This window comes from Papaver somniferum, unplaced genomic scaffold (assembly GCF_003573695.1).
Source record: "Papaver somniferum cultivar HN1 unplaced genomic scaffold, ASM357369v1 unplaced-scaffold_10, whole genome shotgun sequence".
Classification (NCBI taxonomy): domain Eukaryota; kingdom Viridiplantae; phylum Streptophyta; class Magnoliopsida; order Ranunculales; family Papaveraceae; genus Papaver; species Papaver somniferum.
The window spans coordinates 4,166,396-4,192,653 of record NW_020618825.1 but is presented as its reverse complement, the minus strand read 5'-3'; the positions used below and the strand labels follow the sequence as shown (position 1 = coordinate 4,192,653).

General features: G+C 37.2%; 1 protein-coding gene, 2 long non-coding RNA genes and 1 pseudogene across 8 annotated transcripts; 2 read left to right on the top strand and 2 right to left on the bottom strand.

Annotated features, from left to right (window-relative positions):
* Positions 1–6,692: 6,692 nt before the first annotated feature.
* LOC113326931 lies at positions 6,693–10,086 on the top strand. Of its 2 annotated transcripts, XR_003348612.1 has the most exons (8): positions 6,693–7,324; positions 8,025–8,175; positions 8,565–8,698; positions 8,783–8,921; positions 9,039–9,157; positions 9,249–9,300; positions 9,426–9,575; positions 9,967–10,086. It is a non-coding gene; the product is annotated as an uncharacterized LOC113326931 (long non-coding RNA). The 2 variants fall into 2 exon arrangements; XR_003348611.1 differs by lacking the exons at positions 9,426–9,575; positions 9,967–10,086 and having other exon boundaries at positions 6,709–7,324; positions 9,039–9,294.
* Positions 10,087–10,959: 873 nt separating this feature from the next.
* Positions 10,960–14,869, top strand: LOC113326932. Of its 5 annotated transcripts, none has more exons than XR_003348617.1 (8): positions 10,960–11,051; positions 11,491–11,576; positions 11,964–12,153; positions 12,452–12,589; positions 12,839–12,957; positions 13,466–13,827; positions 13,912–13,989; positions 14,597–14,869. It is a non-coding gene; the product is annotated as an uncharacterized LOC113326932 (long non-coding RNA). The 5 variants fall into 5 exon arrangements; XR_003348615.1 differs by having other exon boundaries at positions 12,839–13,232; XR_003348614.1 differs by having other exon boundaries at positions 11,964–12,141; positions 12,839–13,827.
* Positions 14,870–15,283: 414 nt separating this feature from the next.
* LOC113326174 lies at positions 15,284–17,457 on the bottom strand (annotated as a pseudogene).
* Positions 17,458–25,311: 7,854 nt separating this feature from the next.
* Positions 25,312–25,885, bottom strand: LOC113326173 (protein H2A.5-like). Its single transcript, XM_026573949.1, has 2 exons — positions 25,822–25,885; positions 25,312–25,601 (listed from the first exon to the last, which is right to left on the bottom strand). Exons 1-2 carry the CDS (start codon positions 25,883–25,885, stop codon positions 25,312–25,314), a joined length of 354 nt encoding a protein of 117 aa, XP_026429734.1.
* Between the last annotated feature and the right edge of the window lie 373 nt (positions 25,886–26,258).

Genomic DNA, 26,258 nt, shown 5'->3' with positions numbered 1-26,258 from the left:
TCATACCTTCTCATTCTTCTTCCTTTTCCATCTTGAAACTTGTTACAATATAAGAACCTTAGAAAACGTAAACGAAATTCAGGTTGAATTGATTGCCACGGGAAGACCTGCACATCCATTAATTTCAAGTTAGAAATGACCAAAATTTAGATAGAAGATTCGTTTCATGGAAGCATCATGGTCATGGTCATAAGAATACCATCCAAAGAAGGGAAGATCCAATTTAAGTTAAATCGCTGGCAGGGCAAATGCAAGTCCAATGCCACTTTTCTATGTTCCAGCGCTCCAGTCATTACACAGTGAATGGAGAAGGTTCAGAACGCAGTGTTTTAAGATGTATCCAAGTAAATTGAAAAAAATGCTGCATTCACCATGTACTCTCCTACAAATTCCAATCCCTGAGCATCATTATTTCTTGCTGGTAATTAATGCATCTTGGGGAGTGTCTGCAATATCTATAACATATACAACAACCAAATTAGTCAAAGCGAATGTTTACTGAAATTGGGCACAATTGCATTCTGAAAATTCTGAAGTAGATTAGTTTTTAGCAACCTTTATAATCAACTAATATGGCTCCATTACCTCTTGTGGTGTATTCAAGGTCATGTGAAAATCTTCCATCAGCTTTTCGATCTAGGTCAGGTGCCACTGAACATGGTTGTCAAATCTAATTATGGCACTTGTTCGCGTTACCATTAAACAACAGCATATGCATATAGAGAAACGAAAAATACTTGATATGGACCTTTTGTGTAACTTCATAGGTTTTCCTTCAAGAGAAATATCCCATTTCCACGAAATAGAAGCTTCATAGGCATGTTCACATCTCCTTTGACAGTATACCTTTGACAGTTCAGGAGAACGCAAATTTGCTCCTTATTAATGAGGCCCCGACAGACTAAACTTGGATAAAAGAGAACACCTAGGTATAATCCTCTACTCCATGTTATAATTCAATATCACAGGGCACCTGGCAATAAGAAATGCAGTGTATGTAAGGATCAAAACCCATACCTTTAATCTCTGGTAAAATGTCCTTCTTTTTAAATAACCCCGGTTGGGTGATGAGAAACTTGACAATATATGATTGAGGGACACCGGACACCTTCATGTCTGAAAACCTGTATGTTAAGCATAAAAACCTTAAACCCTAACTTCATTATTTCTCAATTAGTTCTGAAGGAAGAAGTATCTGTCACTACCAATAATGTTGCTGATGAAATTGAAATGATCAAGTTTCGATTTAAGAATTTCATGAGTAATTTCATGAAAGGATCAGTACGTGAGAATCTACAAATGAAGAAGAAGAAAAATGGGTTTGGTGATGTAAGATGTGCGCATGGATAATCTCCACCAACATTAATGATGTTATTTCGACACGGGATAGAGATCGAAACATTGTTGAAAATTTAGGGTTTTCAAATGGCAGTTGACTCACTCCTAATCGATAGGACATGAAAAATCAATAATCATATCCCCACCAGAAGATAATAATACACGACGAATGTGTTAAAAATATTTGATAATTTGTGATGGGTAAATCTAGAATTATCTAGATAACTAACTAAGGTGATAAACTCCCATGGGCTTATCTTGATGATAGGCCCACTCTAGAGATATCTAGACTCTTTTAATCTTCATAACTACTAAAAGAGTATCTAGAGAATTCTTTCTCTAGAATAGTCTCATTAGTTTGTGTTAGTAGGTCACTCTAAAACTATCTAGAGGTATAAGTAGTTGGTTAGTAACATTTATAAATAGAAGACGATGGGATCATTTGGAATCAATCAAAACCTCAAGTGAGTTGAGAGCTACTAAGAGTGTGAGCTAGTTAGTAAGAGCCAAAGTGTCTCTTTGTAAACAACTAGTGTAAGCCAAAGTTTCTACACAAGCCTCTTGTAATATTTTCATTTTCATATTAATCAAAGCCTCACTTTCCAATTAACCAACCTCTCATTTCCTAAAATCATTTCCATAAACCCATCACAATTCCGCATTGCGCCAACAAATTTGATGTCAGAGCCAACCTAGCCCAGTAATCCTAAAACTCTACCCATGGCAATTAACTAAAGTATTCAAGGTTTCAATTATGCCCAAAGTCTAATTCCAATTTTTGATGGTGAGAGTTATGATTATTGGAGTCTACAGATGAAGACATTATTCGTTTCACAAGACCTATGGAATTTTGTAGAAGAAGGTTATAAAGTACCAGAGTCAGCAGAAACTCTGTCGTCATGGACGGACGCAGAGAAAAAGGAGTATAAGGAAAATAAGAAGAAAGATGCTAAAGCACTACTGTTTCTACAACAGGGCGTAAGCAAAACTATTTTTTCTCGAATTTCGGTGGCGAAAACTTCAAAGGAGGCCTGGAATATTCTCAAAGTAGCATTCCAAGGATCAGAAAAGGTAATCTCCATTAAACTACAAAATTTATGGCGAGATTTTGATAATTTACTTATGAAAGAAAATGAAACTATCCAGAACTTCTTCTCAAGAGTTACTGGCATAGTAAATCAAATCAGTAGTTATGGAGATACCATTGAAAATAAAAGAGTGGTAGAAAAGATATTAAGAAGTTTACCATTCAAATTTGATCATATCGTCGCTGCTATTGAGGAGTCAAAAAATTTATCGACTCTCTCGGTACATGAATTAATGGGTTCACTCGAGGCGCACGAGAAAAGAATAAATAGGTTCGCGGAGCAGCCGTTGGAGCAGGCGTTTCAATCCAAAATAAATTTCAGTGAAAAGAAAAATACGGAAGCCAGAAAAGAAATCTCCAGAGGGGGATCATCATCCAACTCGCAGTACGAGAAAGGGTCGACATCAAACCAAGGGCCCAAAAATTACTACCGTGGACGTGGAAAAGGAAAAGGAGGTTAGAAAAACAACAACAACCAAAGGTACGGAAGAAATTACTCCTCAAATCTCCGTTGTAATGTCTGCAAAAGGTTTGGCCATGCAACCGAAAATTGCAAATGTAAGTGCACCAAGTGTGATAAATTAAATTACATGGAAAAAGATTGTTGGCTTAATGAAGCCAATTATTCCGAGAAAAATGATTCCCAAAATCAATTATTTTATTCCTGCCTCACCTCGCAACAATAAGCGCAAGGTATATGGTACGTCGACAGCGGATGCAGCAGCCATATGACAGGAAACAAAGAATATTTCGTAAAATTGGAGGAGCAAGAGATTCCACCGGTCAAACTTGGAGATGGAAAGTTCCAGAATGTTGAAGAAAGAGGAGTCATATCCGTACGTACAAGGTCAGGTAAAACAAGATACATATCTGATGTTCTTTATGTTCCTGGACTAGCTCAAAATTTATTAAGTGTTGGACAACTTATAAGAAAGGGGTACTCACTAAATTTCGAAGACAGAGAATGCACAATTTATGATAAAATTAACAAGCAATTGGTGGCAAAAGTAAAAATGTCAGGAAATTTTGTCTTTCCTCTATTTATGCCATCAATTGAAAATTGTGCAATGAGTACCAATCAGATAGATGAATGCAAGCTATGGCATTTGAGATACGGGAATCTCAACTACAGATCCTTGAAGGTTCTAAAATATAAGAACATGGTAATTGTTCTTCCTAATATAAGCGGTGGAGATAAAATATGTGAAGGTTGTATTCTTGGGAAGTTTCATAGACTTCCATTTACAAACAAATCGTGGAGAGCAAGAAGTCCCCTCGAATTGGTGCACGCCGATATTTGCGGTCCGACAAGAACAACCTCACTCAACAACAGAAGATATTTTCTTTTATTCGTTGATGATTATACAAGGATGATGTGGGTGTACATTCTCGAGCAAAAGTCCGAAGCATTCACTAAATTCCTAAAGTTCAAGGAGTTGGTAGAGAAGCAAAGTGGTTATCAACTAAAGGTTTTCCGTACAAACCGTGGTGGAGAATTTACTTCTAATGAATTTACCAACTATTGCAAAGAAAACGGTATTAAGAAGGAGCTTACCGTTAGATACACTCCACAACAAAAAGGCGTCGCGGAAAGGAAAAATCGTACAATTGTGGAAATGGCTCGGAGTATGCTAAAACCAAGGAAGCTACCCAACAGCTACTGGGCGGAAGCAGTCATCACGGCGGTTTACATACTTAATTGCTCGCCAACAAAAGCAGTCATCAACAAAACTCCATATGAAGCTTGGCATAACAAAAACCCCGAGGTAACTTCTTTCAGAATTTTTGGTTGCGTAGCATACTCACATATTCCATCTCAACATAGAGAAAAGTTCGATGAAAAAGGAGAAAAACTTATATTTATCGGATACAGCGAAGAGTCTAAAGCCTATAGACTTCTAAAGCCATAAACAAAGGAACTGGTAATATCAAGAGATGTTATCTTCGATGAATTCAAATCCTGGGATTGGAATGATGAACCAGAAAACTACGAGTTGCCACTACTCATCGAAGACGAGCCAGATCAGCCACATCAAGAAGAAAGTACTCCACCAGCAAGCCCGAGATCTCATAATCCAACACAACAAAGTCCAAGTTCATCGGAAGCAAGTGCCCCACCGAGAAAGGTGCGTTCCCTAAGAGATATTTATGATATATCTAATTGTGCATTTATAGCACTAGAACCTCAAAGATATGAGGAAGCGGCAAAAGAAGAAAAATGGAGACATGCCATGGACGAAAAAATGCGAGTAATCGAAAAAAATAAGACATGGGAGCTTGTTAATCAGCCAATTGACAAAGAAATAATTGGTCTGAAATGGGTCTACAAGACAAAATATAATGAAGATGGGTCAATTCAAAAGCACAAGGCAAGGCTAGTTGCAAAAGGATATTCCCAGCAACCAGGAATTGACTACAACGAGACATTCGCCCCAGTCGCTCGCATGGAAACAATCCGGATGGTGTTAGCTTTGGCATCTCAATTAAAAATGAAGGTCTACCCGTTGGACATAAAGTCAGCGTTCCTAAACGGAGAACTTGAAGAAGAGGTGTACGTTGAACAACCTCAAGGATATGTCCGAAAAGGTAAAGAAAATATGGTCTATCGTCTCCGCAAAGCACTGTACAGTCTTAAGCAAGCACCGCGTGCATGGAACAGCAAAGTCGACAAGTATTTCCGAGATAATGGGTTTGAGAAAAGTCCAAGTGAGCCATCACTCTACATCAGAAAACAAGGTACGGATTTTCTAATTGTCTGTCTCTACGTACGTTGATGATTTAATTTGTGCAAGTACAAAACAAGAGATGGCAGAAAAATTTAAGAAGGAGATGATGAAAGAATATGAGATGACAGACTTAGGACTTATGCGATATTTTCTTGGGATTCAAGTAAAACAATCTCGAGAAGAAATATTCATTTCTCAAGAAAAATATGCGGAAGACTTACTGAAAAGGTTCAACATGATGGATTGCAAACCAATTGCAACTCCAATGGGTACCAATGAGAAATTGGTAAAAAATGATGGCGCGACAAAAGTCGACCCAACCTTATTCAGAAGTCTAGTAGGCTCACTGATCTACTTAACAAATACAAGGCCAGACATCGTCAATGCAACCAACATTGTATCTCGGTTTATGAGCGAGCCAAGCAAGTTACACTATGCAGCCGCAAAGAGAATTCTCCGATACATCAAGGGAACAAAGGATTTTGGCATCAAGTATACAAGAGAAAAAGATAATAATTTAATTGGCTTTACAGATAGCGATTGGGCAGGTTCTATTGAAGACCGAAAGAGCACATCAGGCTATGTTTTTTGTATGGGCACAAAAGTTATCTCTTGGAGTTCTAAAAAGCACAGCACGGTGGCACTATCGTCAGCCGAAGCAGAGTACATAGCATAAACAAGTGCAGCATGTGAAGCAGTATGGTTGAGAAGAATAATGACCGACTTACAACAAAAACAAAAGAAGACGACAACTATCGATTGTGACAATATGTCTACAATTGCAATGACAAAAAATCCATTCTTCCACAGACGGACGAAGCATATAGAGCTACGACATCACTTCATCAGAGAGATGGTAGAAAACAAGGAAATCGAGCTTCAATTCTGTCCAACACAAGAACAGAATGCTGACATTTACACGAAAGCTGTCACCGTGGATAAACTCAATCATTTCAGAGAAAAGCTTAACATCACAAATTAAGAGGGGGTGTTAAAAATATTTGATAATTTATGATGGGTAAATTTAGATAACTAACTAAGGTGATAAACTCCCATGGGCTTATCTTCATGATAGGCCCAGTCTAGACATATCTAGACTCTTCTAATCTTCATAACTACTAAAAGAGTATCTAGAGAATTCTTTCTCTAGAATAGTCTGATTAGTTGGTGTTAGTAGGTCACTCTAGAACTATCTAGAGGTATAAGTAGTTGGTTAGTAACACCTATAAATTGGAGACGATGGGATCATTTGGAATCAATCAAAACCTCAAGTGAGTTGAGAGCTACTAAGAGTGAGAGCTAGTTAGTAAGAGCCAAAGTGTCTCTTTGTAAACAACTAGTGTAAGCCAAAGGTGCTACACAAGCCTCTTATAATATTTTCATTTTCATATTAATCAAAGTCAAAGCCTCACTTTCCAATTAACCAACCTCTCATTTCCTAAAATCATTTCCATAAATCCATCACAATTCCGCATTGCGCCAACAAATTGAAGAAGAAATAGAGAGGAAAACAAAAAAACGGCCGGAGAAAAAAAAGTTAGGATTTGCTCGTGGAAAAAAAGAGGAAAGAAAAAGAGAGAATCTTTTTAGTTTCTTTGTTTAGGAATGACATGGTGCGAAAAGAAAGAATTTCTAAGCAATTTAAGAAGGGGAGGGTGAGGGTCACGGTGCATGGTAGGAGCCCATATAATTTAGGGTTTTAAAGGAGTTAGATAATTCAAAAAATTTGAATCCTTCCAAATTCGAAATAGTATTTCTGAGTCTCTGTTTGTACAGATTTTGAGGGGTTGAAATTGAAGCAAAACAACATGATGTGTGGGGGTGTTTATACGCCATGACTCACCCCGACGTTCAGTTCATAGACTAGCGTGGCTTTTTTTAAAAGTAAAACCCTCGTCTCCTCCTTTTTGCTTCTCCTCATTTCCCGAGGTGAAATCCTTCTTCTCTCACCATCGATGAACTCAACCAATCTTCTTTCAGCTGTAACGAAGAAGGGTTGTTTTGTTCTCTCAAAAGATCACGTTCTCTGTCAAAGCTCGATTACAGCAGTTCAGCAGCTGAAGGAAGATTACAACTGCAAGTCCGTACCCTCTTAGCCTTGTTTTGGATCATCGGAATATGCAGCTGCAGATTGAGGAATTGAAATTTTATAATGATGTCAAAGCTGCATTAGGTATACATTTAATTGTCTTATTTCATTAGGTTTCATGATTTAAGGTGTTGATTAGTTATTTTTATTCGAACTTGTATGCTTGATTTTTCTGATTTCCCCTCTTTACATCTCTGTTAGGGTTTTAAGAATTGGAAATTGTGGGTTTTCAATTGATGTAATTGTAATTTTAGTTTTTTTTTTATGTAAATGATAATTATATGATATTCAAGCGGTAGTGAACATTTGACTATTGCCATAATGAAAATGTGAGGGTGTTTTTTAGTTTGGATATTAGATGTTGACAAAGACATTGACGTTTGATGAATGACTTTGTTGGTGTGGGTATTTCACCTTCACCGTGTGACCAAATTTATTGATTATGACCGCTGAAGCTTTAGTAGTAATTGAAATTAAAGATGATTAGCTTAAAACTGAATAAATGGATCCATGTTCGTTTTTAATGTTTGGTGCTGTTCTGTTTTTCTTTTCTTGTTTATGGATGCAATCAAAAGGAGATGGATATTTTAGATTGAGTAGTAGGTCCGCCTTTAACAGATTGCTGAGTGGGTTAATGGTAAGAAAGACGGTGCAAGTATATGACCATACTATGTTCATTTTGGCTTCTGGAGCTTTAGTACTGACTAACTTTAAAGTTGGTTTTCTTAGAAACGGTAATCACGAGAGTGTGTAATTATACACTTAGTGGTAATGTGTTTTGCAGGTGAAACTCCCCTACTCTATGCAGCCGTAGAAGGGCATTTGGCTGCTGTGCAGTATCTTCTTGAAATGGGTGCCAATCCTGAAATAGTAGATGATTCAAATAAAAGTCCTCTGCATCATGTCGCTATGAAAGGCAGGTTTTAACTGATCTGGTAACTTTCCAAATGTGTTATTTGGACACTTTGTGATTGATTTAATTTTTTTACATGGGAGAGGGGGTAACCTGGACAAGTTCATCCTTTGGTAAAAATCTTATTTTACCCCCCTTCCTCATACTGTACATCATACCCATAGATTCAGTTTCATGAGGAACAAAGAAGTAAGATAATGGATGTATCGAATAAACGAATAGAATTTTTTTTTTCTCTTCGAATATTGATTTCTCCTTGCATTTGTGGGTTAAAACTATATTGAAGTTACAATTTGACCTGTCCCTAGTTCTCAAAATCAGGTTCGATTGGGTTGAAATTCTAAGTTCAATTTGATTTATGTGTTTCTATTATTTTATTGGCGCGTAATGTTACTTTTTTGGTGCTAGCAGTAGGAAGAAGAATTTGTGAACGCCCAGTTCCATCTCTCTCGCGGGGATACAGCGCTCCTATTCATCTTGACTCTGATCTTACTGATAGTGATCTTTTTTTTTCTACTTGCTCATGATTCAGATGAGTTTAATCGGTATTGATTCTTTCTTTCTTTAGCTTGCTGTAGTTGGTTCTGACTCTGATGAAGCTTAATGTAGTGGGTAACTCATACTTTCAGTTGGGAGGCGGGGCAAGTGTTGGCTAGAAATTTGATGCTTAGCTTGGTTGCTGATTTCTAGCAAAGCAAACCATTGGCTCTGAAAGCAGATTATGTGCATGGGTTCAGAAGCGTACTATCTGACATTAGCTTGGATAAAGTAAGTAAAAAACGATATAATGAAATTTTGTACAATTATCTGGATAGCTCATCTTACCTTTGCTTTTAACAAATTTCTATGAATTCATTGCTAAGGCAATTACTCTGCCCTGGTTAGGGGATACCATGGACATGATGGAGATTGATGATCCTGATGCTGTTCACGCTGTTGGATCTTTTATCAGGAAGCATCTTGCTTCGGAACTCAAAGCAGAATTTCTCAGGACGGCAAGACTTGTAACAACTACATCTCTTTTCTTGACCAGTCCAGAACCTAAGTTACAATTATATTTACTAGATTGAAAACAATAGAAGCTCTGATCCATAGGTCTTCGATCATTCGAATATGTCAAGACGCGCTTTGGAGAACATCGCCCTTGGTGAGAATCTTTCTGTATTTGTTTTATTTAGGGAAGAAGAATATCTCTATATATGACTCTATATGAGCCATTGATGTTCTTTATTTACACCTTTTGATTTCATATATTCTTGTCTTCTCGTACAGCCTATCTAGCCTCTCTTGAGGATGCCCAGATCACCGAACTTGCTTGAATGAGTACAGGACTGTAAAAATATGACCGACCAGTTTGCAGCTCTAGCAGCCTTGTCCAAAACCCTTGCAAAACCCCTGATGATGTTCTTGCTGATTTCTATGGTAAGTGGAAACATGACTATTTAGTGAGTATCTGTCCTTTACTACTTCATCTATTTAGGTTTGTTCTATTGGTAAATAGGTATTTGATCAAGTTAGGCTGTTAAAAATGTCAGACATTCCTGGAAATGTTGAAAATGTCCGCAAGCTACTGCAGCATCCTGGCTTTGACTTATGCAATCCAAACAAGGTAAAGTAGCCTGATCGACAGTGAAGTCACATTGTGGACTCAATATACATACAAATACACTTGCATATTCTTTTTGGTGGATCGTAGACTCAGATGCTAAAGCATCGTACCGTTCTCCCACTTGCGCTAAGTGTGAGTAGGAACCTGCGTTTGAAAAATTATAATGTCTAGTTCATTGAGTTGTTGTTTTTTAACCGTATCCAGGTGTACTCACTCATTGGAGGATTCTGTGGGTCACTAGTTAATTTCCATGCAGAGGATGGTTTAGGCTATAAATTCTTGGGAGAGATTGTAGTGCAACTAGACAAAATAAACCCCCAGGTTTGGTCTTCTGCAAAACACACCCCCTCCCTTCACCTCCCACCCACCACAGAATATTAAGATTAGTTTTCTTTTTTATCTTCATTCTTCTTTCTTTCTGGCATAAATTGTAGGTTGCCTTCCGTATGGTGTCTTCCTTCTCGAGGTGGAGGTGTTATGATGAGACTAGACGGGCGCTTCCTAAGGTAATTAATTTTCATCTATCAGAGGACATTCTTATACTGACATGAGCTTATAAAATAACCCATTTGTTAATGGTCCTTGGGTTACCATTACTGCTTCTAAAAGTTTCATTAGTCAGGAGGGGACGAATTCCCTTTCTAGCAGAACCATAGGTTTCTATTACTGCTTGTTTACAGTATTTTTTCAAATGCTTGTGTGCAGGCACAATTAGAGATGATAATGTCAACCAACGGACTCTCTGAGAATGTGTTTGAAATTGCCTCAAAAAGCTTAGCAGCTTTGTTAAATGCTCGAGGTCACTCTTCTCTTATCACCAGATACATCAGGGTAAAATTAGACATTGTTAATAAGTTTATTTCTTATGTCTATTTATTTTAACAAAATAGATATTCATAAGTAACATGGCAGTAGTGAGATGGTAATACCAATTTTTTAACATTCATCGAGCTCAATGGCGTTTCTCTGCTGGCGTGACTTGTTAGTTTTCGTGCTTATTTATAGCGGCATCTTAAGCATAACTTCTCTTATCAGGCTATCGGCGCAACATTTGCTGATGCATTTGTGACCTTGTTGCCGGCTTTATAATTATTTAAACGGAAATATAGCACAGCCTAAATGAGGTCCTGATGTTTTCATTTTGTTGCAGGGTATGAAGATGTCATACCCTTGTTACTCTCAAAGGGTATTAGTGTGAATGTCCCAGATGATTTTGGCGCACCACTACATCATGCTTCCAGCGCTGGCGAACACGATACTGTTAAAGTTCTTCTGGATCACGTGCTAATGTGAGTAGCATTTAGAGGAGTGGTTTTCTGTATAATGAATAATTGAGTGATATCTTAATGGTAACCTAAATGTTATCCTGATTAGATGTGAACTGCTTGATTACCACATATGTTTATTTTTAATTCTGAATTAGAACGAGTTTAAGCTAAATCCATATACACAATAGCTGTGTAGTAAGCTCTTTTGGTATAACTAAAAGCTTACACTTACTATCGCTGTTGAGTTGTATCTTTGCCTAGTGTTATTTCATAAGATTATGCCTTTCATAGCTGTTAGAATCCATTGTGATCACAGTACACCTCCTCGCTACGTACATTCTTGTCGCGTGAAAGCAATAATAAAATAGAATCATTCCTTTTGTCGCCACCGTTTCTCCTTTTTTTTCCTCCCTTGAAGCATGGGGATCACTGAATCTACCTTTTTGTATTACCTCTGCAGCCTAATTTGGTCTTCCATGATACATTTACTCCACTTCGGGTATCTATCAGTTCCAATCTTGGCAATGCGGGGAGCAATTACTAAAGGTAGAATATTTTGCTACATTCTTTTTGGACTATTAACATTTTTTTTTGTAATGGTTTGTATGCTTCAGACTGTTACTTTTCGAAGTATGTACAGTTAGTGTAAATGTTCTCCATTTTTATCCATTCAAGCTATACTTCTTCTTCTTGATTTCTTGATGCATATTAGGATGACTTTCCATGTTTATCTTGGTTCCATTTCTTTTGAGTGGGTCTTTAGGGAGTGTGTACAAGCGGTGATGGTGCTTTCATCAATAATGCGTATCCAAGTATTGTTTAGTGATTGCTTGCAGTTGTAGGGTGCCTCAATAGTATGCTTGTTTGCCAATTTTAGGTTTGTAAATGTACCTAATACAACTTTAATTTTTAAATTTTTTGCCATCTCTGTAGGCAGGTGCTGATCCAAATGGTGGACCAGATGGAGTAAAAGCTCTGCTACTTGCCTCTGAAGTTGGCGCAACATGATCAAGGATCTGCTCGAAGCTGGTGCAAATCCGTATATTACAATTATAGTAATGGGGCGACATAAATCATCAAACTCCTGGTTGAAGCTGGTGCAGATCCCAAGGTTACAAATTTAGTAAGCTATTTATACTTCTGGTCCCTATTTATTTAGTGAGTTGTTTTATTGGTACTTGATGGGTTTCTCGTTCGAATTTTAATAAAGATCCATGGGCCGCTTTGATTTGAACGATCAAAGGGATTTTCTTGATTACTGCATCCTTGTGTTAGAAAGGCTCAACTTTCTTGATCCTCTGTCTAGTTTTTATCGGATTTTCTTATTAAGAATAGAAGCGGTGGTAGTGGTACACTATGAGGTGTTCGTTGATATCACCTATGTTTGTGTGGCTCATGAAAGGTTATTTTTCTTGTCACAGCAAGGACTAAAGCCAATAGGAGCTATTGACGGTAATCATCGAGGTGTTGAGATTCTTCTTCCTGTGACTTCCCTCATATGTTGACTGGAGCGTAAATGGAATAATGAAGCATGTAAATTCTAAGAAGTTCGAAAAAAGGTAATTGAAATATTTATTTTTCTTTCAAGGTCTTGAATAGTATCTGGACATTTTTGGACCAAAATGACATTACTATCTGTTCACTGGTATACTTTAAATCAACTATTACTTAAGTTTCTGGATCGATATTAGCTTTGTAGTATGTTTGCCATACCATGGACATTCCTATCATTTCATAGTGGTTATTTTTGTTTGTGTTTAGCCGGATTCAACTGTCATGCAGTGGAGCTAATACATGTATGTTTATAGAAACGTTTCAGGTGAATGTATTGATTTACAGTATACTAGTAAAGTAAAGGAGAGTCCTCTTGAGGCAAAATAAAGGGCACAATTGCATACCATAAGGAGTATTGTCTGGCAGTATATTGGTACTCACAGCTATCTTTTTCTTAATCAAAAACGCTATAAGGCAAAGTGTATAAATGAAATTTAATTTAATTGATAGCTATTAAGTGGAAGGTGAAATAAGAACCCTTACACCTTCCACGTATGTATTGATGTTTAAGCATCCACACTATATGTGGTACAATTTGGATCATTGGGGAATATCCGGGAACATCTGCGTTTATACTAGTAATGTGCCTCTGTCAAACCATGATCTAGGAAAGAAATCGTGTTCAAGCCTTCATTTCTTCTTTTGTCGGTACGTAGATTTTATTTCAATGCAGTTCCCCTTCTACTTATTTCAAAATTGACGTTCAAGTTTCAGAACCTGGGCATTTTTAAGTCCCAACCACACAGTTTTTCACAAGAGAGAACGCTTCCCTGTTCCTCTTACATCTTCATCACCTAGGCCCATTCTCATCTGAAACTTAACTGTTCATCTCAGCTGTTTTTGATGTTTTAAAATAGTTACTTGGTGTAATTGTTATGCAGGCACATGTTACTGTTGCAGTAGACTTAGAACGGGACACCACCTATATCCACAGTTTCCATGTTGTCTTCGCATTTTCTCAAGCATGGAAATTAATTTTACAGATATTTTCGCTCTTAAACTGTATTTCAAACTGTCATTTGTTCTTTTTCCCCAAAATGGGTTGATCGCTCTACTGGTTTGTTTTTCAGGCCCTCGACTATGAACCATGATGCAGTGATGGTCGTACCCAACAGGAGTTTGTGCTATGCTCTTTTTAAATAAAGGAGATCTTGCTTTGGAAGATGTTACTCAATGTGTGTGGGAAAGGCCAGACTGGCCCAAGGCGTTTTATAAGGCAGGCGTAGCACTCAAACCTCTAAATGTACATATCCGCCAATTTTTCCTTAGTCTTGTTTGTATTGCAAGGAAATCTTTTTTTTGATAATCTGTGTTGCATTTGCTGCAGAGGCTTGATGATGCAGCTGGTGCCTTTTTCAAAGGTTTGAAAGTGGATCCTAAACAAAGAGCTTGAAGATGCATTCAGGTTAGATTCCATTATTTTTTATGAGTTGTACTTTTTTGCTTATTACTTCTAGCATTCCTGCTTAGCAAGTTTATATGTATAACCTGTACCTGTCTTGCTTGGTTGGAGATTGGAACTGAACTGCTATATGTTGGTTAGATAACCTTTAACCATCAATACAACGAAGTTAAAACTCTCGAACTGTAATCAGGAGTGATTGGGATAGGGTTGCTTCAATACTTTATTTTTACTTTTAGCCAAGTCAAAAGGGTTCCTTCAATGCATGTGTGGTTACGATGGTAAAGTCTGACCTTCCCAGTTATCGTTGATTTGGTTAAACTTCCTGCCTGTTAAAGCTGATAAATAATTATAAACCTCTTATTTTTTGCCATACATGGTTTTGAACCCCTTCGCACCGCATGGTTTCACACGATAAAGCATGTAGGTTCACCTCCAACACGGGTCTAGATAGGATCTACTGTGTTTCTTAAATAGAGAGACAGTCATAATACTCCCAGGTTTCAGTTCTCGTAAAATTTGGATTGAGGTCTTCTTTGACCCAAGTTGCTCTTGTGATTTCTCTCATATTGTTGGAGATATTCTAATTTGTTTCACTCTTTTCTTACAGGGAGGTTACTTTAGTCCCACTCTAGGTTGAATGACAGATGGTGGATATTTATCCAACAGATACTCCGCAATTTTTTTTTTCTTGGATGAAACTTTTTGTAACTCCTGTAAAAAATTAGAAACTTGCTAACGATCTCTTGAACCATGTAATGGCTCTTGATAGTTCCTTCTGTTTGAATTGAAGTCTCAACAAGTCTAAAGCATTGGGCAAGTCTCCCTATGTTCTTGGTATTAGTTCTTTTCCTCTTTGTTTTCAAACAGCTCATAAAAATTGTGCAGGTATTCAATGAGCTTTTAGAATGCCACATTTAGATCTGAAGTGGTTTCTATTTCTCTTGCTTACTAGATTCTGGACTTCTTTACTATGAAACCAAAACAGTAGAGCTTGATCGCCACTACAAGAAAAGCGTCCTTTGACAACACGGAGAAACCGTTGTCGAAACTGTATGACATTGTTTTTCCAGACGTTGTTGGATGGGGGGGCTGTTGAAAGTTTCATGGCTTCGACAACAGCTATTCTCCATTGCAAGAAACGCTGTTATACATGACCCAATGACAACAGCTTCTTTCCATTGTAAGATGTTGTCTCAACAACACTGATAAATCGTTGTCAAAATATTTCGAGATTTAAAAAAAAAAAAAATCACAATATATCCAATATGAATTTTTATATATAAATTTTCTTCCTCAAAATGGAATTCACTTCTTTACAATAAATCAGTATTCATAATAGATCACAAACAATAGAGAAGGTCAACAAATCCCAGCAGCGTAAGATCACTTCCAGAAAACTAATATTCAGAAGACGATCACTCAAGGCTTGAGAGCAAGGGACAATCTGAACCTGGGAGCCTTATCCAAGGCCTTGGTTTCAAACTCACCAGAGAGTGTCAAGAGGACTTGACTTTGAGCTCGTGTTGCATGAGAGCAGCAAACTTCCCCCGGTCGCTGAGCCTGTACTTTGCAGATGTTAATGGATCAACTGCATACAAACCTCCTACTATGATGGTGTTCTCATTAGTGGAGAACTTCCTGCAGACCTCTGCCACACCAGAAGTCCTCTTCAAAGTATCAAGACGGCACATATGAGGCAGTTATAGTATGTCCCTTATCAGACCTAAAAATAAAAACCAAAGAAAGGGTCATGCAAAGTGCTACAGAGTAAAACATTCCCATAATCCAATAACCAAAACCGTATTTGTTATGGTTGCTTGAAGTTGGAAGACTTACAAAATAATTGAAGCTTTATAGTATGGATTATTCATGACTAATTAGCATTGTAGTTTTTCAAAGTTACAACCAGCCTATGCACCAAAATTGAAGCTATGAAAACCCACTGTTGCTATAACATCAAGTGTATGGGTCTGGTTCAGGCCAACAGCTGATGTGACGGTCGCATGATCATGGAAGTATTATACCTCTGCATACAGCAGAACAAAAATACATGACAGATGTAGTATATCAGATAATAACTATCACAAATAGATTTTGCGCACGCAATTTTATTTAAGAAATTTAACTTGGTACCTTGCCAGAATTGTAGTGGGCAGCTTAAATGAAGCAATTGCTTTTGTTGCAGGTATAATCTCCAAGAATGACAGGGTTGATACCTTGCCAGAGTTGTAGTTGGGCCTAAAAACAAGTTAATCTTCTTCAGCGATCGAGTGCTACAAAGTATGAACGCCTGCCAAAACAGGTCTGCATAAGGACTTGGGAAGCAAAGCCATCATTCTTACATATTACAAACTTACAATAAATGAAAGGACAATGAACGTTTAACAAGCCGTCAAATTTGGGAACGATGGCACAAGTTTTTGTTAGTTTATTACCGAGGCAGAGTTCAGTAAAATTTGTCTTCATTCATACCATTAACAGTAATATACTACAGTAGGAAACTAATAACACTCTAGCCGAAAGCCAACAATCAAATTCTCATATGGAAAGTAAGCTTGGGATAACTCCAAAAATTATTGCTCTGGACAATGGGAATAATATTCAGTTAGCGAGTCATTAAGCTGTGCAAACAGCAACCAAACATCATTAAGAATAATTACAGTAGTGCGTTTTTTCTATTAGATTATCTTTAGCATGCAGGATATTAAGACAGTTGAGATGTGATTAACCTAATAATGCCTACTATGCTTTTGTCATGAACGCAATGTAAGCCTAAACTTAGCACCTCTAAGGATCAAATGCAATCCATTGACTCATTCCCATTATGATTTACAAAAAATAAATAAAAGACTCCTTCCTATGCAGCACCCAGATCCAGCAACTGCAAGTACCATTTAGAACCCTTGTCTCAGTTCAAGTTTTGCTCCAATGTGAAAATGCGCCTCTGTAAGCTTATTGCAAATGCATGGTCTTCCAAGTCAACATACCCACATGAACCAATACATCCGAGAATATGTCAGGTTTCTTGATAAAAATCCAATTAATTCTTTATGTAATAACTAGGAGATCATGCCTTTATGTTGTGGAAAATTACTTAAACTAGAAAAAAAAAAGCCGAAGCCAGATTGTAACCAACTTTGTCCAAATTTAGAAGAAAATGAACAATGACGTGGATCTGGAGAAATTCGGGATTCAAAGATCAATACCAACTTCAAACTTGAAAGTTGAAGTTAGGAAACAATAGAATAATACTATAGTATAAGAAAACAAAACTTGATCACATGCTAACTCCAGTACCAGTTTACATGCATGGTTGAAGAAGTTTAAGGTATGATTTCAGTTTTCAGGTTTATATTTACCTGTAGTTGCTCGGTCTTTTAGGTACTTAATGTCAGAAATGGCCCCATTAGCTCCATTAGTGTGTGTCCTGATTTGGGAGGATTCAATCTCTTTGTGCTCAGCTTCCATTTTTATATCCCCCAGTTAGAAAGAGCTCTATGTGGCTTGAATATAATGTCTGCATTGTCCCTGTAAAGACGTCAACAAAAAAAAGAATTGATGATTAAAGACCGGTTACTAAAACTGATGATTAAAAACTCAATGGATGAAATATCCCTCCATGGTCCTTAAATTGCTAACTGTTCAAGGTGATAAAATCATAAGCGATGGTATGTTGATGTCAACATAATAAAAGGCGTTCCAGAAGTTCGTTTTCCTTCTTTTCTTCGCACCTTCACATGTGTCCAAAAACAGGACCTGAAGATCTGGTAACAACAATAGCTAGGACAGTAACACATCAATGAAACTTCAAGGCTAGTCCTTACTTCTTCTTTTCATGCTTATGCCTCACAAGAAGTGCAGAACCAAAAGCCCCTGTCCAATCTGTTCCAGCACTTCATATTGCTCCATTATAACAAACTCCTGCAGCATCACCGTCAGCAGTTTCATCAAAAGTAATCATCAACATTAACATGAAAATTTAGCTCAAAGTAGTCCAAAGAATACCAAAAGACCAAACAAATTTACAACAACTAAAAGCACACAAAATATCAAAAACTATCAAGAGTTCTATAAAATCACAAAAGCATCGAACGAATCTATGGTAAAATTTGAGTGTAACAAAAATATCATAAATCCTATGTTATAGCAGTGCATCGTTACTTCCAGGCAATGAGTGAGTAATTCTTTCATCCCCAAATCTTTTGGGGATCTACAAGAACGCAGCAACTGCAACACTAAGAAATGAATCTTCTCAATTTACATCGAACTAAAAAGTATTATCACTAACCATCAGCCACATTGTGTCCAATACCTCTTTCACTAGAGAACAATACTAAACTATCACAATTCCTCTTTGCTAAATCGTACTAAACTAACTACAAACTCTCCACCAGATTCTCTGTATCACATACCACCAATTAACCCATGAAGCAGTAACCCAAACACTGTCACTGCCATACTAATTCATTCAAACTCCAGCAAATTCTGTTGTGCACCTCCTAACTCTTGTATCAAGACCATGGCTTGCAGCAGCTTCAACTGAACCCATAACAACAGCACCACCATTTTAAATCTGAGAGCAACCCATGTCTTCTCCATCTGTACAAGCTTTGAAACTCCATTTCTTGACTCAAACCCTCCAGCACAAACACCAATAACAGTTTCCACCATCTTCCAAGTCTCCAACCAATTCCTCAATTTCCTTGACCTAATTATCAGCAGCAGTTCATCCTTCTCAACTCAAATTGATCAAACCTAACTTCTTGAGATCTCTGTAGAACCCTAATTTCAAACACATCTCTGCCACTTTCTTGGGTTCAATTCTCCAATTCCTCTCACTGTAACTTAAACCCAGCACATACCCATGAACAGCAGCACCTTAATCAACTCAAGCCCCATCGAATCAACACAAATTATGCATCTAGTTATACCGTCTCCTCCACCATGCGTATACTTATGGGAGATAAAACCTAAATCGAGAGAAATAACAAATTAAATTGGCGAAAGAATTGATTCAAGATTGATTTCTCTTGTTGTTGATACAGGAACTCTACCAGCTAGTATAGCAGCACTAAGAACAAGGGCTAAATAATGAAAAATCTGTATAGAATTTTAAAAAATAACTTAACCAGAACCTTTGATAGAAGGAATTGAAACAAAATCACATATAACATAATTAAAGTAATCCTTACATAATAAACCATAATTTAAATCAGAATACTTAATAATATCATAAATCCTTAAATCATAATTAAAGTAATCCTTACATAATAAACCATAATTTAAATCAGAATACTTAAATCATAATTAAAATAATCAGAATATTTAATAATAAACCATAATTAAAGTAATCCTTACATATAATTAGAATACTTAATAATATCCATATCTTTCCGTAATAAACCATAATTTAAATTAAATAATTTGAATACTTAATAATAAATAACAGACATAAGTCTTCTAATAAAAGATTTTGTAGAAAAGTGTAATCATGCGTCGGCTTCATCTCCAGCAGCTAGAGCGCTGACAGTAACCCTTGCCACACTAGGTAGCGCTGCTCGAGCATGCAAAGGAGTATTTCTGAGCTCCACCATCAACGCCCAGATACATATAATAATCGAATCCAGTATGCATATCATGTTCGCAGCGCTCGTCTCAGTTTTCCAGAACAGCACTGTCAGCAGAACATAGACAAACCCTTCTGTTGCACTTTTTGAGAATCCAGTTAAGTCACGATCCCAGCAGCCGGCAATTAAGCACAAGGGTGTCATTATAACAGCCAGAGCCCCGTAGAATAACCAGTCAGGCCCGTGGTTTATGAAGAAAATCACGGCTTTGATGAAGTACTTTCTAATCCTCTTCTGAGTTGATAATCTTGTGCCTTTGAAACTTTAAGTCCAAACTCCATTGGTATCTTAGTTGGATTACAAGTTTCAAGTCCTGCTTCTTTCAGAATTCTCCTTGCATAAGCTTCTTGTTTAATCTGAATCTCATCTACTCCTTGATGGACTTCTATGCCAAGGTAATAAGTGAGTTTTCCGAGGTCTGACATCTCAAACTTTGATGACATTTCTCTCTTGAACTCATTGATCACCTTAAGGGAGTTGACAGTCAAAAATAGATCATCTACATAGACTGCAATCACAAGAAGCGTTCCCTTTTCTTCTCTTCTGTATACTGATGTTTCTTTAGAGCACTTAACAAATCTGATTTCTCTTAAGATTTGATCTAACTTTGTATTCCAGGCTCGAGGAGCTTGTCTTAGACCATATAGAGCTTCTGATAACTTATAAACCTTATGCTCTTGTCCTTTTACTTCAAAACCTTCTGGTTGTTCAACATACACATCTTCTCGCAATTCACCATGTAAGAATGTTGTCTTAACGTCTAAGTGGTGAATTTCCCATGAGTTTGCTGCTGCCTCTGCAATTAATAAGCGTATTGTTTCAATTCTAGCAACTGGTGCAAAAACTTCATCAAAATCTATGCCTGATTCTTGTACATATCCTTTAGCTACAAGCCTTGCTTTGTATTTATTGACAGTACCATCAGCATCCGTTTTATTTTGAAGATCCACTTAAGACCAATCACTTTTACCCCACCTGGATTATCAACTAGAAACCAAGTCTTGTTTCTGTTGATTGAAATAATTTCTTCTCTACATGCTTGTGTCCATTTAGTCGAGACCTTTGCTTCCTGAAAATTCCTTGGTTCATCATTAACAGAAAGTAGCATAATCTCACATTCTTCTGCAGCTTGAAGAACATATTCCTCCAGGTACTGTGACTTTTATATCTGTCTTGTTGATTTTCGCAGTGAAATGGGTTGAGTTATTTCATCGATCTCTTCTTCTTCTTCTCCTACTTCTTCGTTATTCTCAGTGTTTTCATTATTCTCTTCTTCTTCTTGATTAACATCATTGTTTCCATTGGTATTGATGATTATGGGTCCTTCGCCTTCATCAATTACTTGACCCCATCTCATGTGAAACATTCCTGGATCCCTACTTGGTCCATCATTAGTTTCTTTCCAGTTCCAGTTTGCTTTTTCATCGAATACCACATCTCGACTCACTATCACTCTTTTCGTTGTTGGATTGAATAATCTTTAAGCTTTGGATCCAGGCTCAATTCCTAGATTCACAAGAGTCTGAGATCGATCATCCTGTTTCTTAAGAATTGCATAATCAACTTTTGCGTATGCTTTGCAACCAAACACTCTTAAATGATCTATGTTTGGTTTTCTCTTTCGCAAACTTTCATATGGAGTCATGTCTTTCAGAGCTTTCGTAGGTCCTTTTTATTAGGTATGTGAAGTGTCGTACAGCTTCTCCCCATAGATAATTAGGTACCTGCATAACCTTTAAAGAACTTCTTGTCATCTCCATTAGAGTCCTGTTTCTCCTCTCCACCACTCCGTTTTGTTGTGGTAGCTCTCGAACCATATCGTTCTGAGACATAGTTTTTAAGGTTCTGAAACTTATGTGTCCTAACCTTACGTGCCACTTCCATGTCTGATCTTCCAGTCTCCTATTCAGACACAATGGCCTTCCAATCATGAGACTTATCTTGTAGAGTCTATTCTGTGAGCGTGAGACTCTAACTAAAAGTCTTCCACTTGGGTCATGCACTGTTAGATAATCTTGTCGCATTCTAACATCACATCCAACTTCTGTAGCTTGTCCTAAACTTAGAATGTTTCTTTGTAAGTTTGGGATGAAGTAGATGTTTGTGACAAGCTTATGTTCTCCGGTCTTGCTCTGAAATAGAATTGATCCTTTCCCTTCAATTTCTACAGAAGATCCATCCCCAAACTTCACTTGTCCTTTGATTTTCTCATTGAGTTCAGAAAAGTAGTGTCTCTTACCAGTCATGTGATTGCTGGCTCCATTATCTAAATACCAGATTTCTTCTTCTCCATCCTTTGATTTGTAGTTCTTTGGTATTAGTTTCCCTTCGTTTAAGAATACAACTTCGTGCATGAAAAGAGTTGTATCTGCTTCCCTTATTTCATTCTTGTTTGTTTCTTCCATCTTTTGTATTCTTTCAGGGCATACAGAGGAGAAGTGTCCTGGTTTATCACATCTGTAACAAATAATGTTTGATCTATCCTTCTTTTCTTTCCCTTGGTTTTGATCATTCTGACTTGTTGTTCTATCTTGTGAGTTAAACCTTCCTCCCCTTCCTCGGCCTCTGTTTCCTCTACCACCTCTTCACGACCTCTTCCTCTTGTTGCAGAGTTTTGTTGGTAAGAGTTTGTGTACAAGAGTTTTCCTTGAGTTTCTCCATTGTTTCTTCATCAAGGATTCTCTCTTCATATGCTTTCAATCTTCCAATTATATCTTCATAGCTAGTCTTCTTTAAATCTAAGACTTGTTCGAGAGAAGCTATGATATGAATATACTTGGATCTTGGTAAACTATTGAGAAACTTCTTTACCAGTTTATCTTCATTAATGGATTGTCCAAGTGACGCAGCTTTTGAGGCTATCTATGATAGCTTTCCTGCAAAGCTATCAATAGTATCAGTGTCTTTCATCTTCACTCTTTCAAATTCAGAAATTAAGGTTTGCAGACGGGCTTCTTTAACTCGATCAACTCCGAGATTACGTGCCTTTATTGCTTCCCAAATTTTCTTTGAAGTTTCCTGTTCACCAACTTGTAGAACAAGACATTCTGGTATTGCTTGAAAGAGTAATCCAATGGCAACATTGTTTTTGTCTGGGTCCAATGTACCAGGATCAATTGTTTCCCAAACTTTGTAGATTTTCATCAGTACCTTCATTCTGTGTAGTTTGTGGCGTTGAGGATTGGAACTTGTATTGATGGTGGCGTGAACTGTTTTGCACCCACAATGGTGGTTTCGTTTTCCATGGCTCGGAAACACGCCCTGATACCAATTAATGGTAACTGCAAGATGAAACTTAGCTTATATAAAGACAACTCTCTTTATTGATGTTTAGAAAATCTCTCAAAACTAAACACAAGCTCTAATCTTGCTCATATGATCAGCCACAACTTTGGTGATCATATATATATAGAACTATGAATTCCTTTTCCTAGTCCTATTACCTTATTACATGTCTTTCCTTTTCTTAGAACTAGATGACTTCTAATTCCCTTAGGATTATATCAATTTTCTAATCTTGTCCTAACCAGCTTGTTAGTGACTTCTATGTTGAAGTTTAACCAATAAAATCAACCGCAGTTCTAGAAATTTTAAAATCTATTTCTACAAAACTCAACATTAACATAACAAATTCAAAAATAAATTAAACATGAAGTTAATAAACATTTAATTTCCAGAAAACACTTGAGGATAACAAAAAACCCAAAAAATTCCAAAATCTCTGTTCTCTTTTTCTATCTAACCCATTTTTTTGTCTACATTAAACTAGTACAAACACAAAAGGAGCAGAGTAAAATCAGATCTACTTGAAAAATACTTCCTAATTTAATTTACTACTAAGTTACCTAATCAAAGAAGTAAATAATCTGATAAACAATACATACTAGCATAAGTGAGATTTTCATTATAGGGTTTTTTTGTTTTTTGAATCCGAGAAATAGACGACCCTTTCTCTCGTAGTATTACTTTAAAGAAAAAATGGAAAAAAAAAAACAGAAAAAGACCCTTGGATTAACAATACAGAAGAAATTCCAGTACTCATAAGCTGGTACCGCTTCAAACACAGAAGAAGAAGAGGAAAAAAAATTAAAAAAAATCTGCAAAACCTATACCCTCAACTCTCCTTTTCAAAACATAAAGGCAGAACAGAAAACCCTCCTTCAAACACAAACAATTTGAAAAACATAAAAGCAGGAGAAGAAGCAGAAGATTGTGAGATTTACACTTAAGCTTTCATTTTAAACCATAGAAATTAACCCATAACTCTATTTCTCATACTTTGCTATATTACAGAGTAAAGAAACGAAACAGGATAGTACATTAAACATCCATAATGCATCTACTATAATTTCTATAAACATTAAACAGCCAAACTACTAATCTATAGAAGAACGGAAATCTTAATACCTTTGTTAAATTCTTCTACAGCTTCACTTTACCTTCCCAAACCTCTATATCTCTCTCTCAATCCGTGTAATTTTTTTTTTCTCTCTCTCACTCAGAGCCAAAACCAAACCACGATTGAAACCACAGTACAAATTCAGAGAGGAGAGGAGGAGAGCAGAGCAAGAAAGTTTATAACAAAATTTCTAAACGAATGATAGACTTAGATACGAACAGTATCACGCATTTAACCTGCAGCACTGTTTTGCACCGTTTGATTTCCTTGACTACTGAGTTCTAAGAACGTGACTATGTGGGCCAATTACTCACTCTGTATATTTCTTTTCTCTCTCGTTCTCTCTGTCTCTAGCAAAACGACGACTACCACGACTGAGGTGAAGAGCAGAACGGAAAGTAAAATAACAACTTTCCTCATAACAAATATTACAGTATGACAGGTACCACTGATTTATCATGCGTTTACATTTTCAACCGTTGGATTCCATGGAGCGCGGCGTCCCAAAATCTTAACTTGATACTGTATTTTAAACCGCTGGATTTCCTCAACTACTGAGGTCCTACATATTTTTTCAATTGGCTGATTGCATCTTAGCCTCGCACTTAGATAATCCAGTCTCACGCATTTAACCTGCAGTTACGTTATTGACCCTTGAGAGTGCTAAGGTACAAAAATAATAAACCTACAGTGCATTGCATTCTACGAAATTAACCTGAAACACTATTTTGCTCCGTTTGATTTCCTCCATTACTATGTTTTACCAACATTACCATGTGGCCTGTTACACATTAATAGTTCACCAAAATCTACTTTAAAACTGAAATAATATTGGATTCCTTTTTCAGAATCCGTTGCCTGGTAGACTACACACCGGTGTGCAGAAGGGGGTTTTGAAACAAATTAGTCGTCTTGAGTGAATGTGTCTGGTACATTAGAAAATATCTTTCTTTTGGATTCCGTGTCTGGTAAACCAACAAAATGCAAATACGCTCGGTGAGCGAGTAACAATTTGGTTTTTCCAAACATTTTCTTTTTTAAACAAAATAAACTTTTTTTTACCAAAATAAACACGTAATTTTTCACTACATTTTGGTTCCATATAATACCCCTACCGCTACTACTTACCACCCAAACGCGTGTTAATACTACGAGAATGAGGCCACCCTTAAGCTGCTGCTGCCTTCTTAGAAGCTTTAATTCCCTGGAGATTTCGGCGGGGTGGCAAACGATCTCTCAGCCTTACCAACCTTCTTTGTCAACAAAACAGCATTGATGTTTTGTATGACACCACCACTAGCAATAGTGAAACACCAGCAACTCTTGATCGTTCATCATCGGCAACAACAGATGCCTTGGAATGATTCTTGACTTCTTGTTATCTTTTGCAGCATTTCCCAGCTTATTCCAAAACGTCAGCAACACGAGATACTCAAGAAAAGCAGCGAGATAAACAGGAGCACCGGATCCAACCCGTTCAACAAGGCAAGCCATTGTTCCAACTGGGAATCTTAAACCAACTTTCACTGATTTTGCTACAGCTTTCCTCCTGTCACCACCCTTTCTACCTCCCTTGCAAACTTTCACTGAGAATGTGATGTAGTGCAAGATATGGCAGAATCCTACTTGGAAGGAAGGGATCGACGAAAGAATATCCGTTAAATATTTTCCTATTTGTTATTTTTGTTAGGAAATAAGAGATATCTTGCTAGTATTGGCATGATATTATATTTAGTAGGATTTCCTCTTTATTAGCATTAATCATAAAAGATATTGGCATATCCCATAAGGCCTATATATGGCCACGTTTGTAAGGAAGATCGGCAGATTTTTGAGAAAAGAAAACTCTTCCTTTGAGAAGTTTATTCATTGTGTGATTTCTAGTACTAACATTCTACACCATTTGGTATTCAGAAACTGGGTATCGATCCTTCCAACATGGTTCGTGGTAGAGGTCAGGGTGGTCCTCGCGAGGCTTTAGTTGAGGAGGTAATGGAGAGAACGAGATACGATGAACTATCACGCACGGTTGAGCAGCTCGCCGGTCAGGTAGCAACCCTGTTACAACGACATGAGCGCCGTCATCCACCTATTGATGAGTCCAATTCATCTGATGCCGATGACGATAATGATACTGATAACCCTTTTGCTGGGCGTGAGCGTGAATCTAGGAGTTGGGAATCATCATTCCGCATCGAAATTCCTGAGTTTCATGGTAGCGGGTTGACACCAGAGGATTGTAT

Bases quoted from the DNA above. Each gene is read 5' to 3' on its own strand.
- LOC113326173 (XM_026573949.1), bottom strand. From the start codon at position 25,885: ATGAATAAACTTCTCAAAGGAAGAGTTTTCTTTTCTCAAAAATCTGCC. The intron at 25,602-25,821 runs GTGGCCATATAT...TCACATTCTCAG, and splicing joins TGCCGATCTTCCTTACAAAC to TGAAAGTTTGCAAGGGAGGT.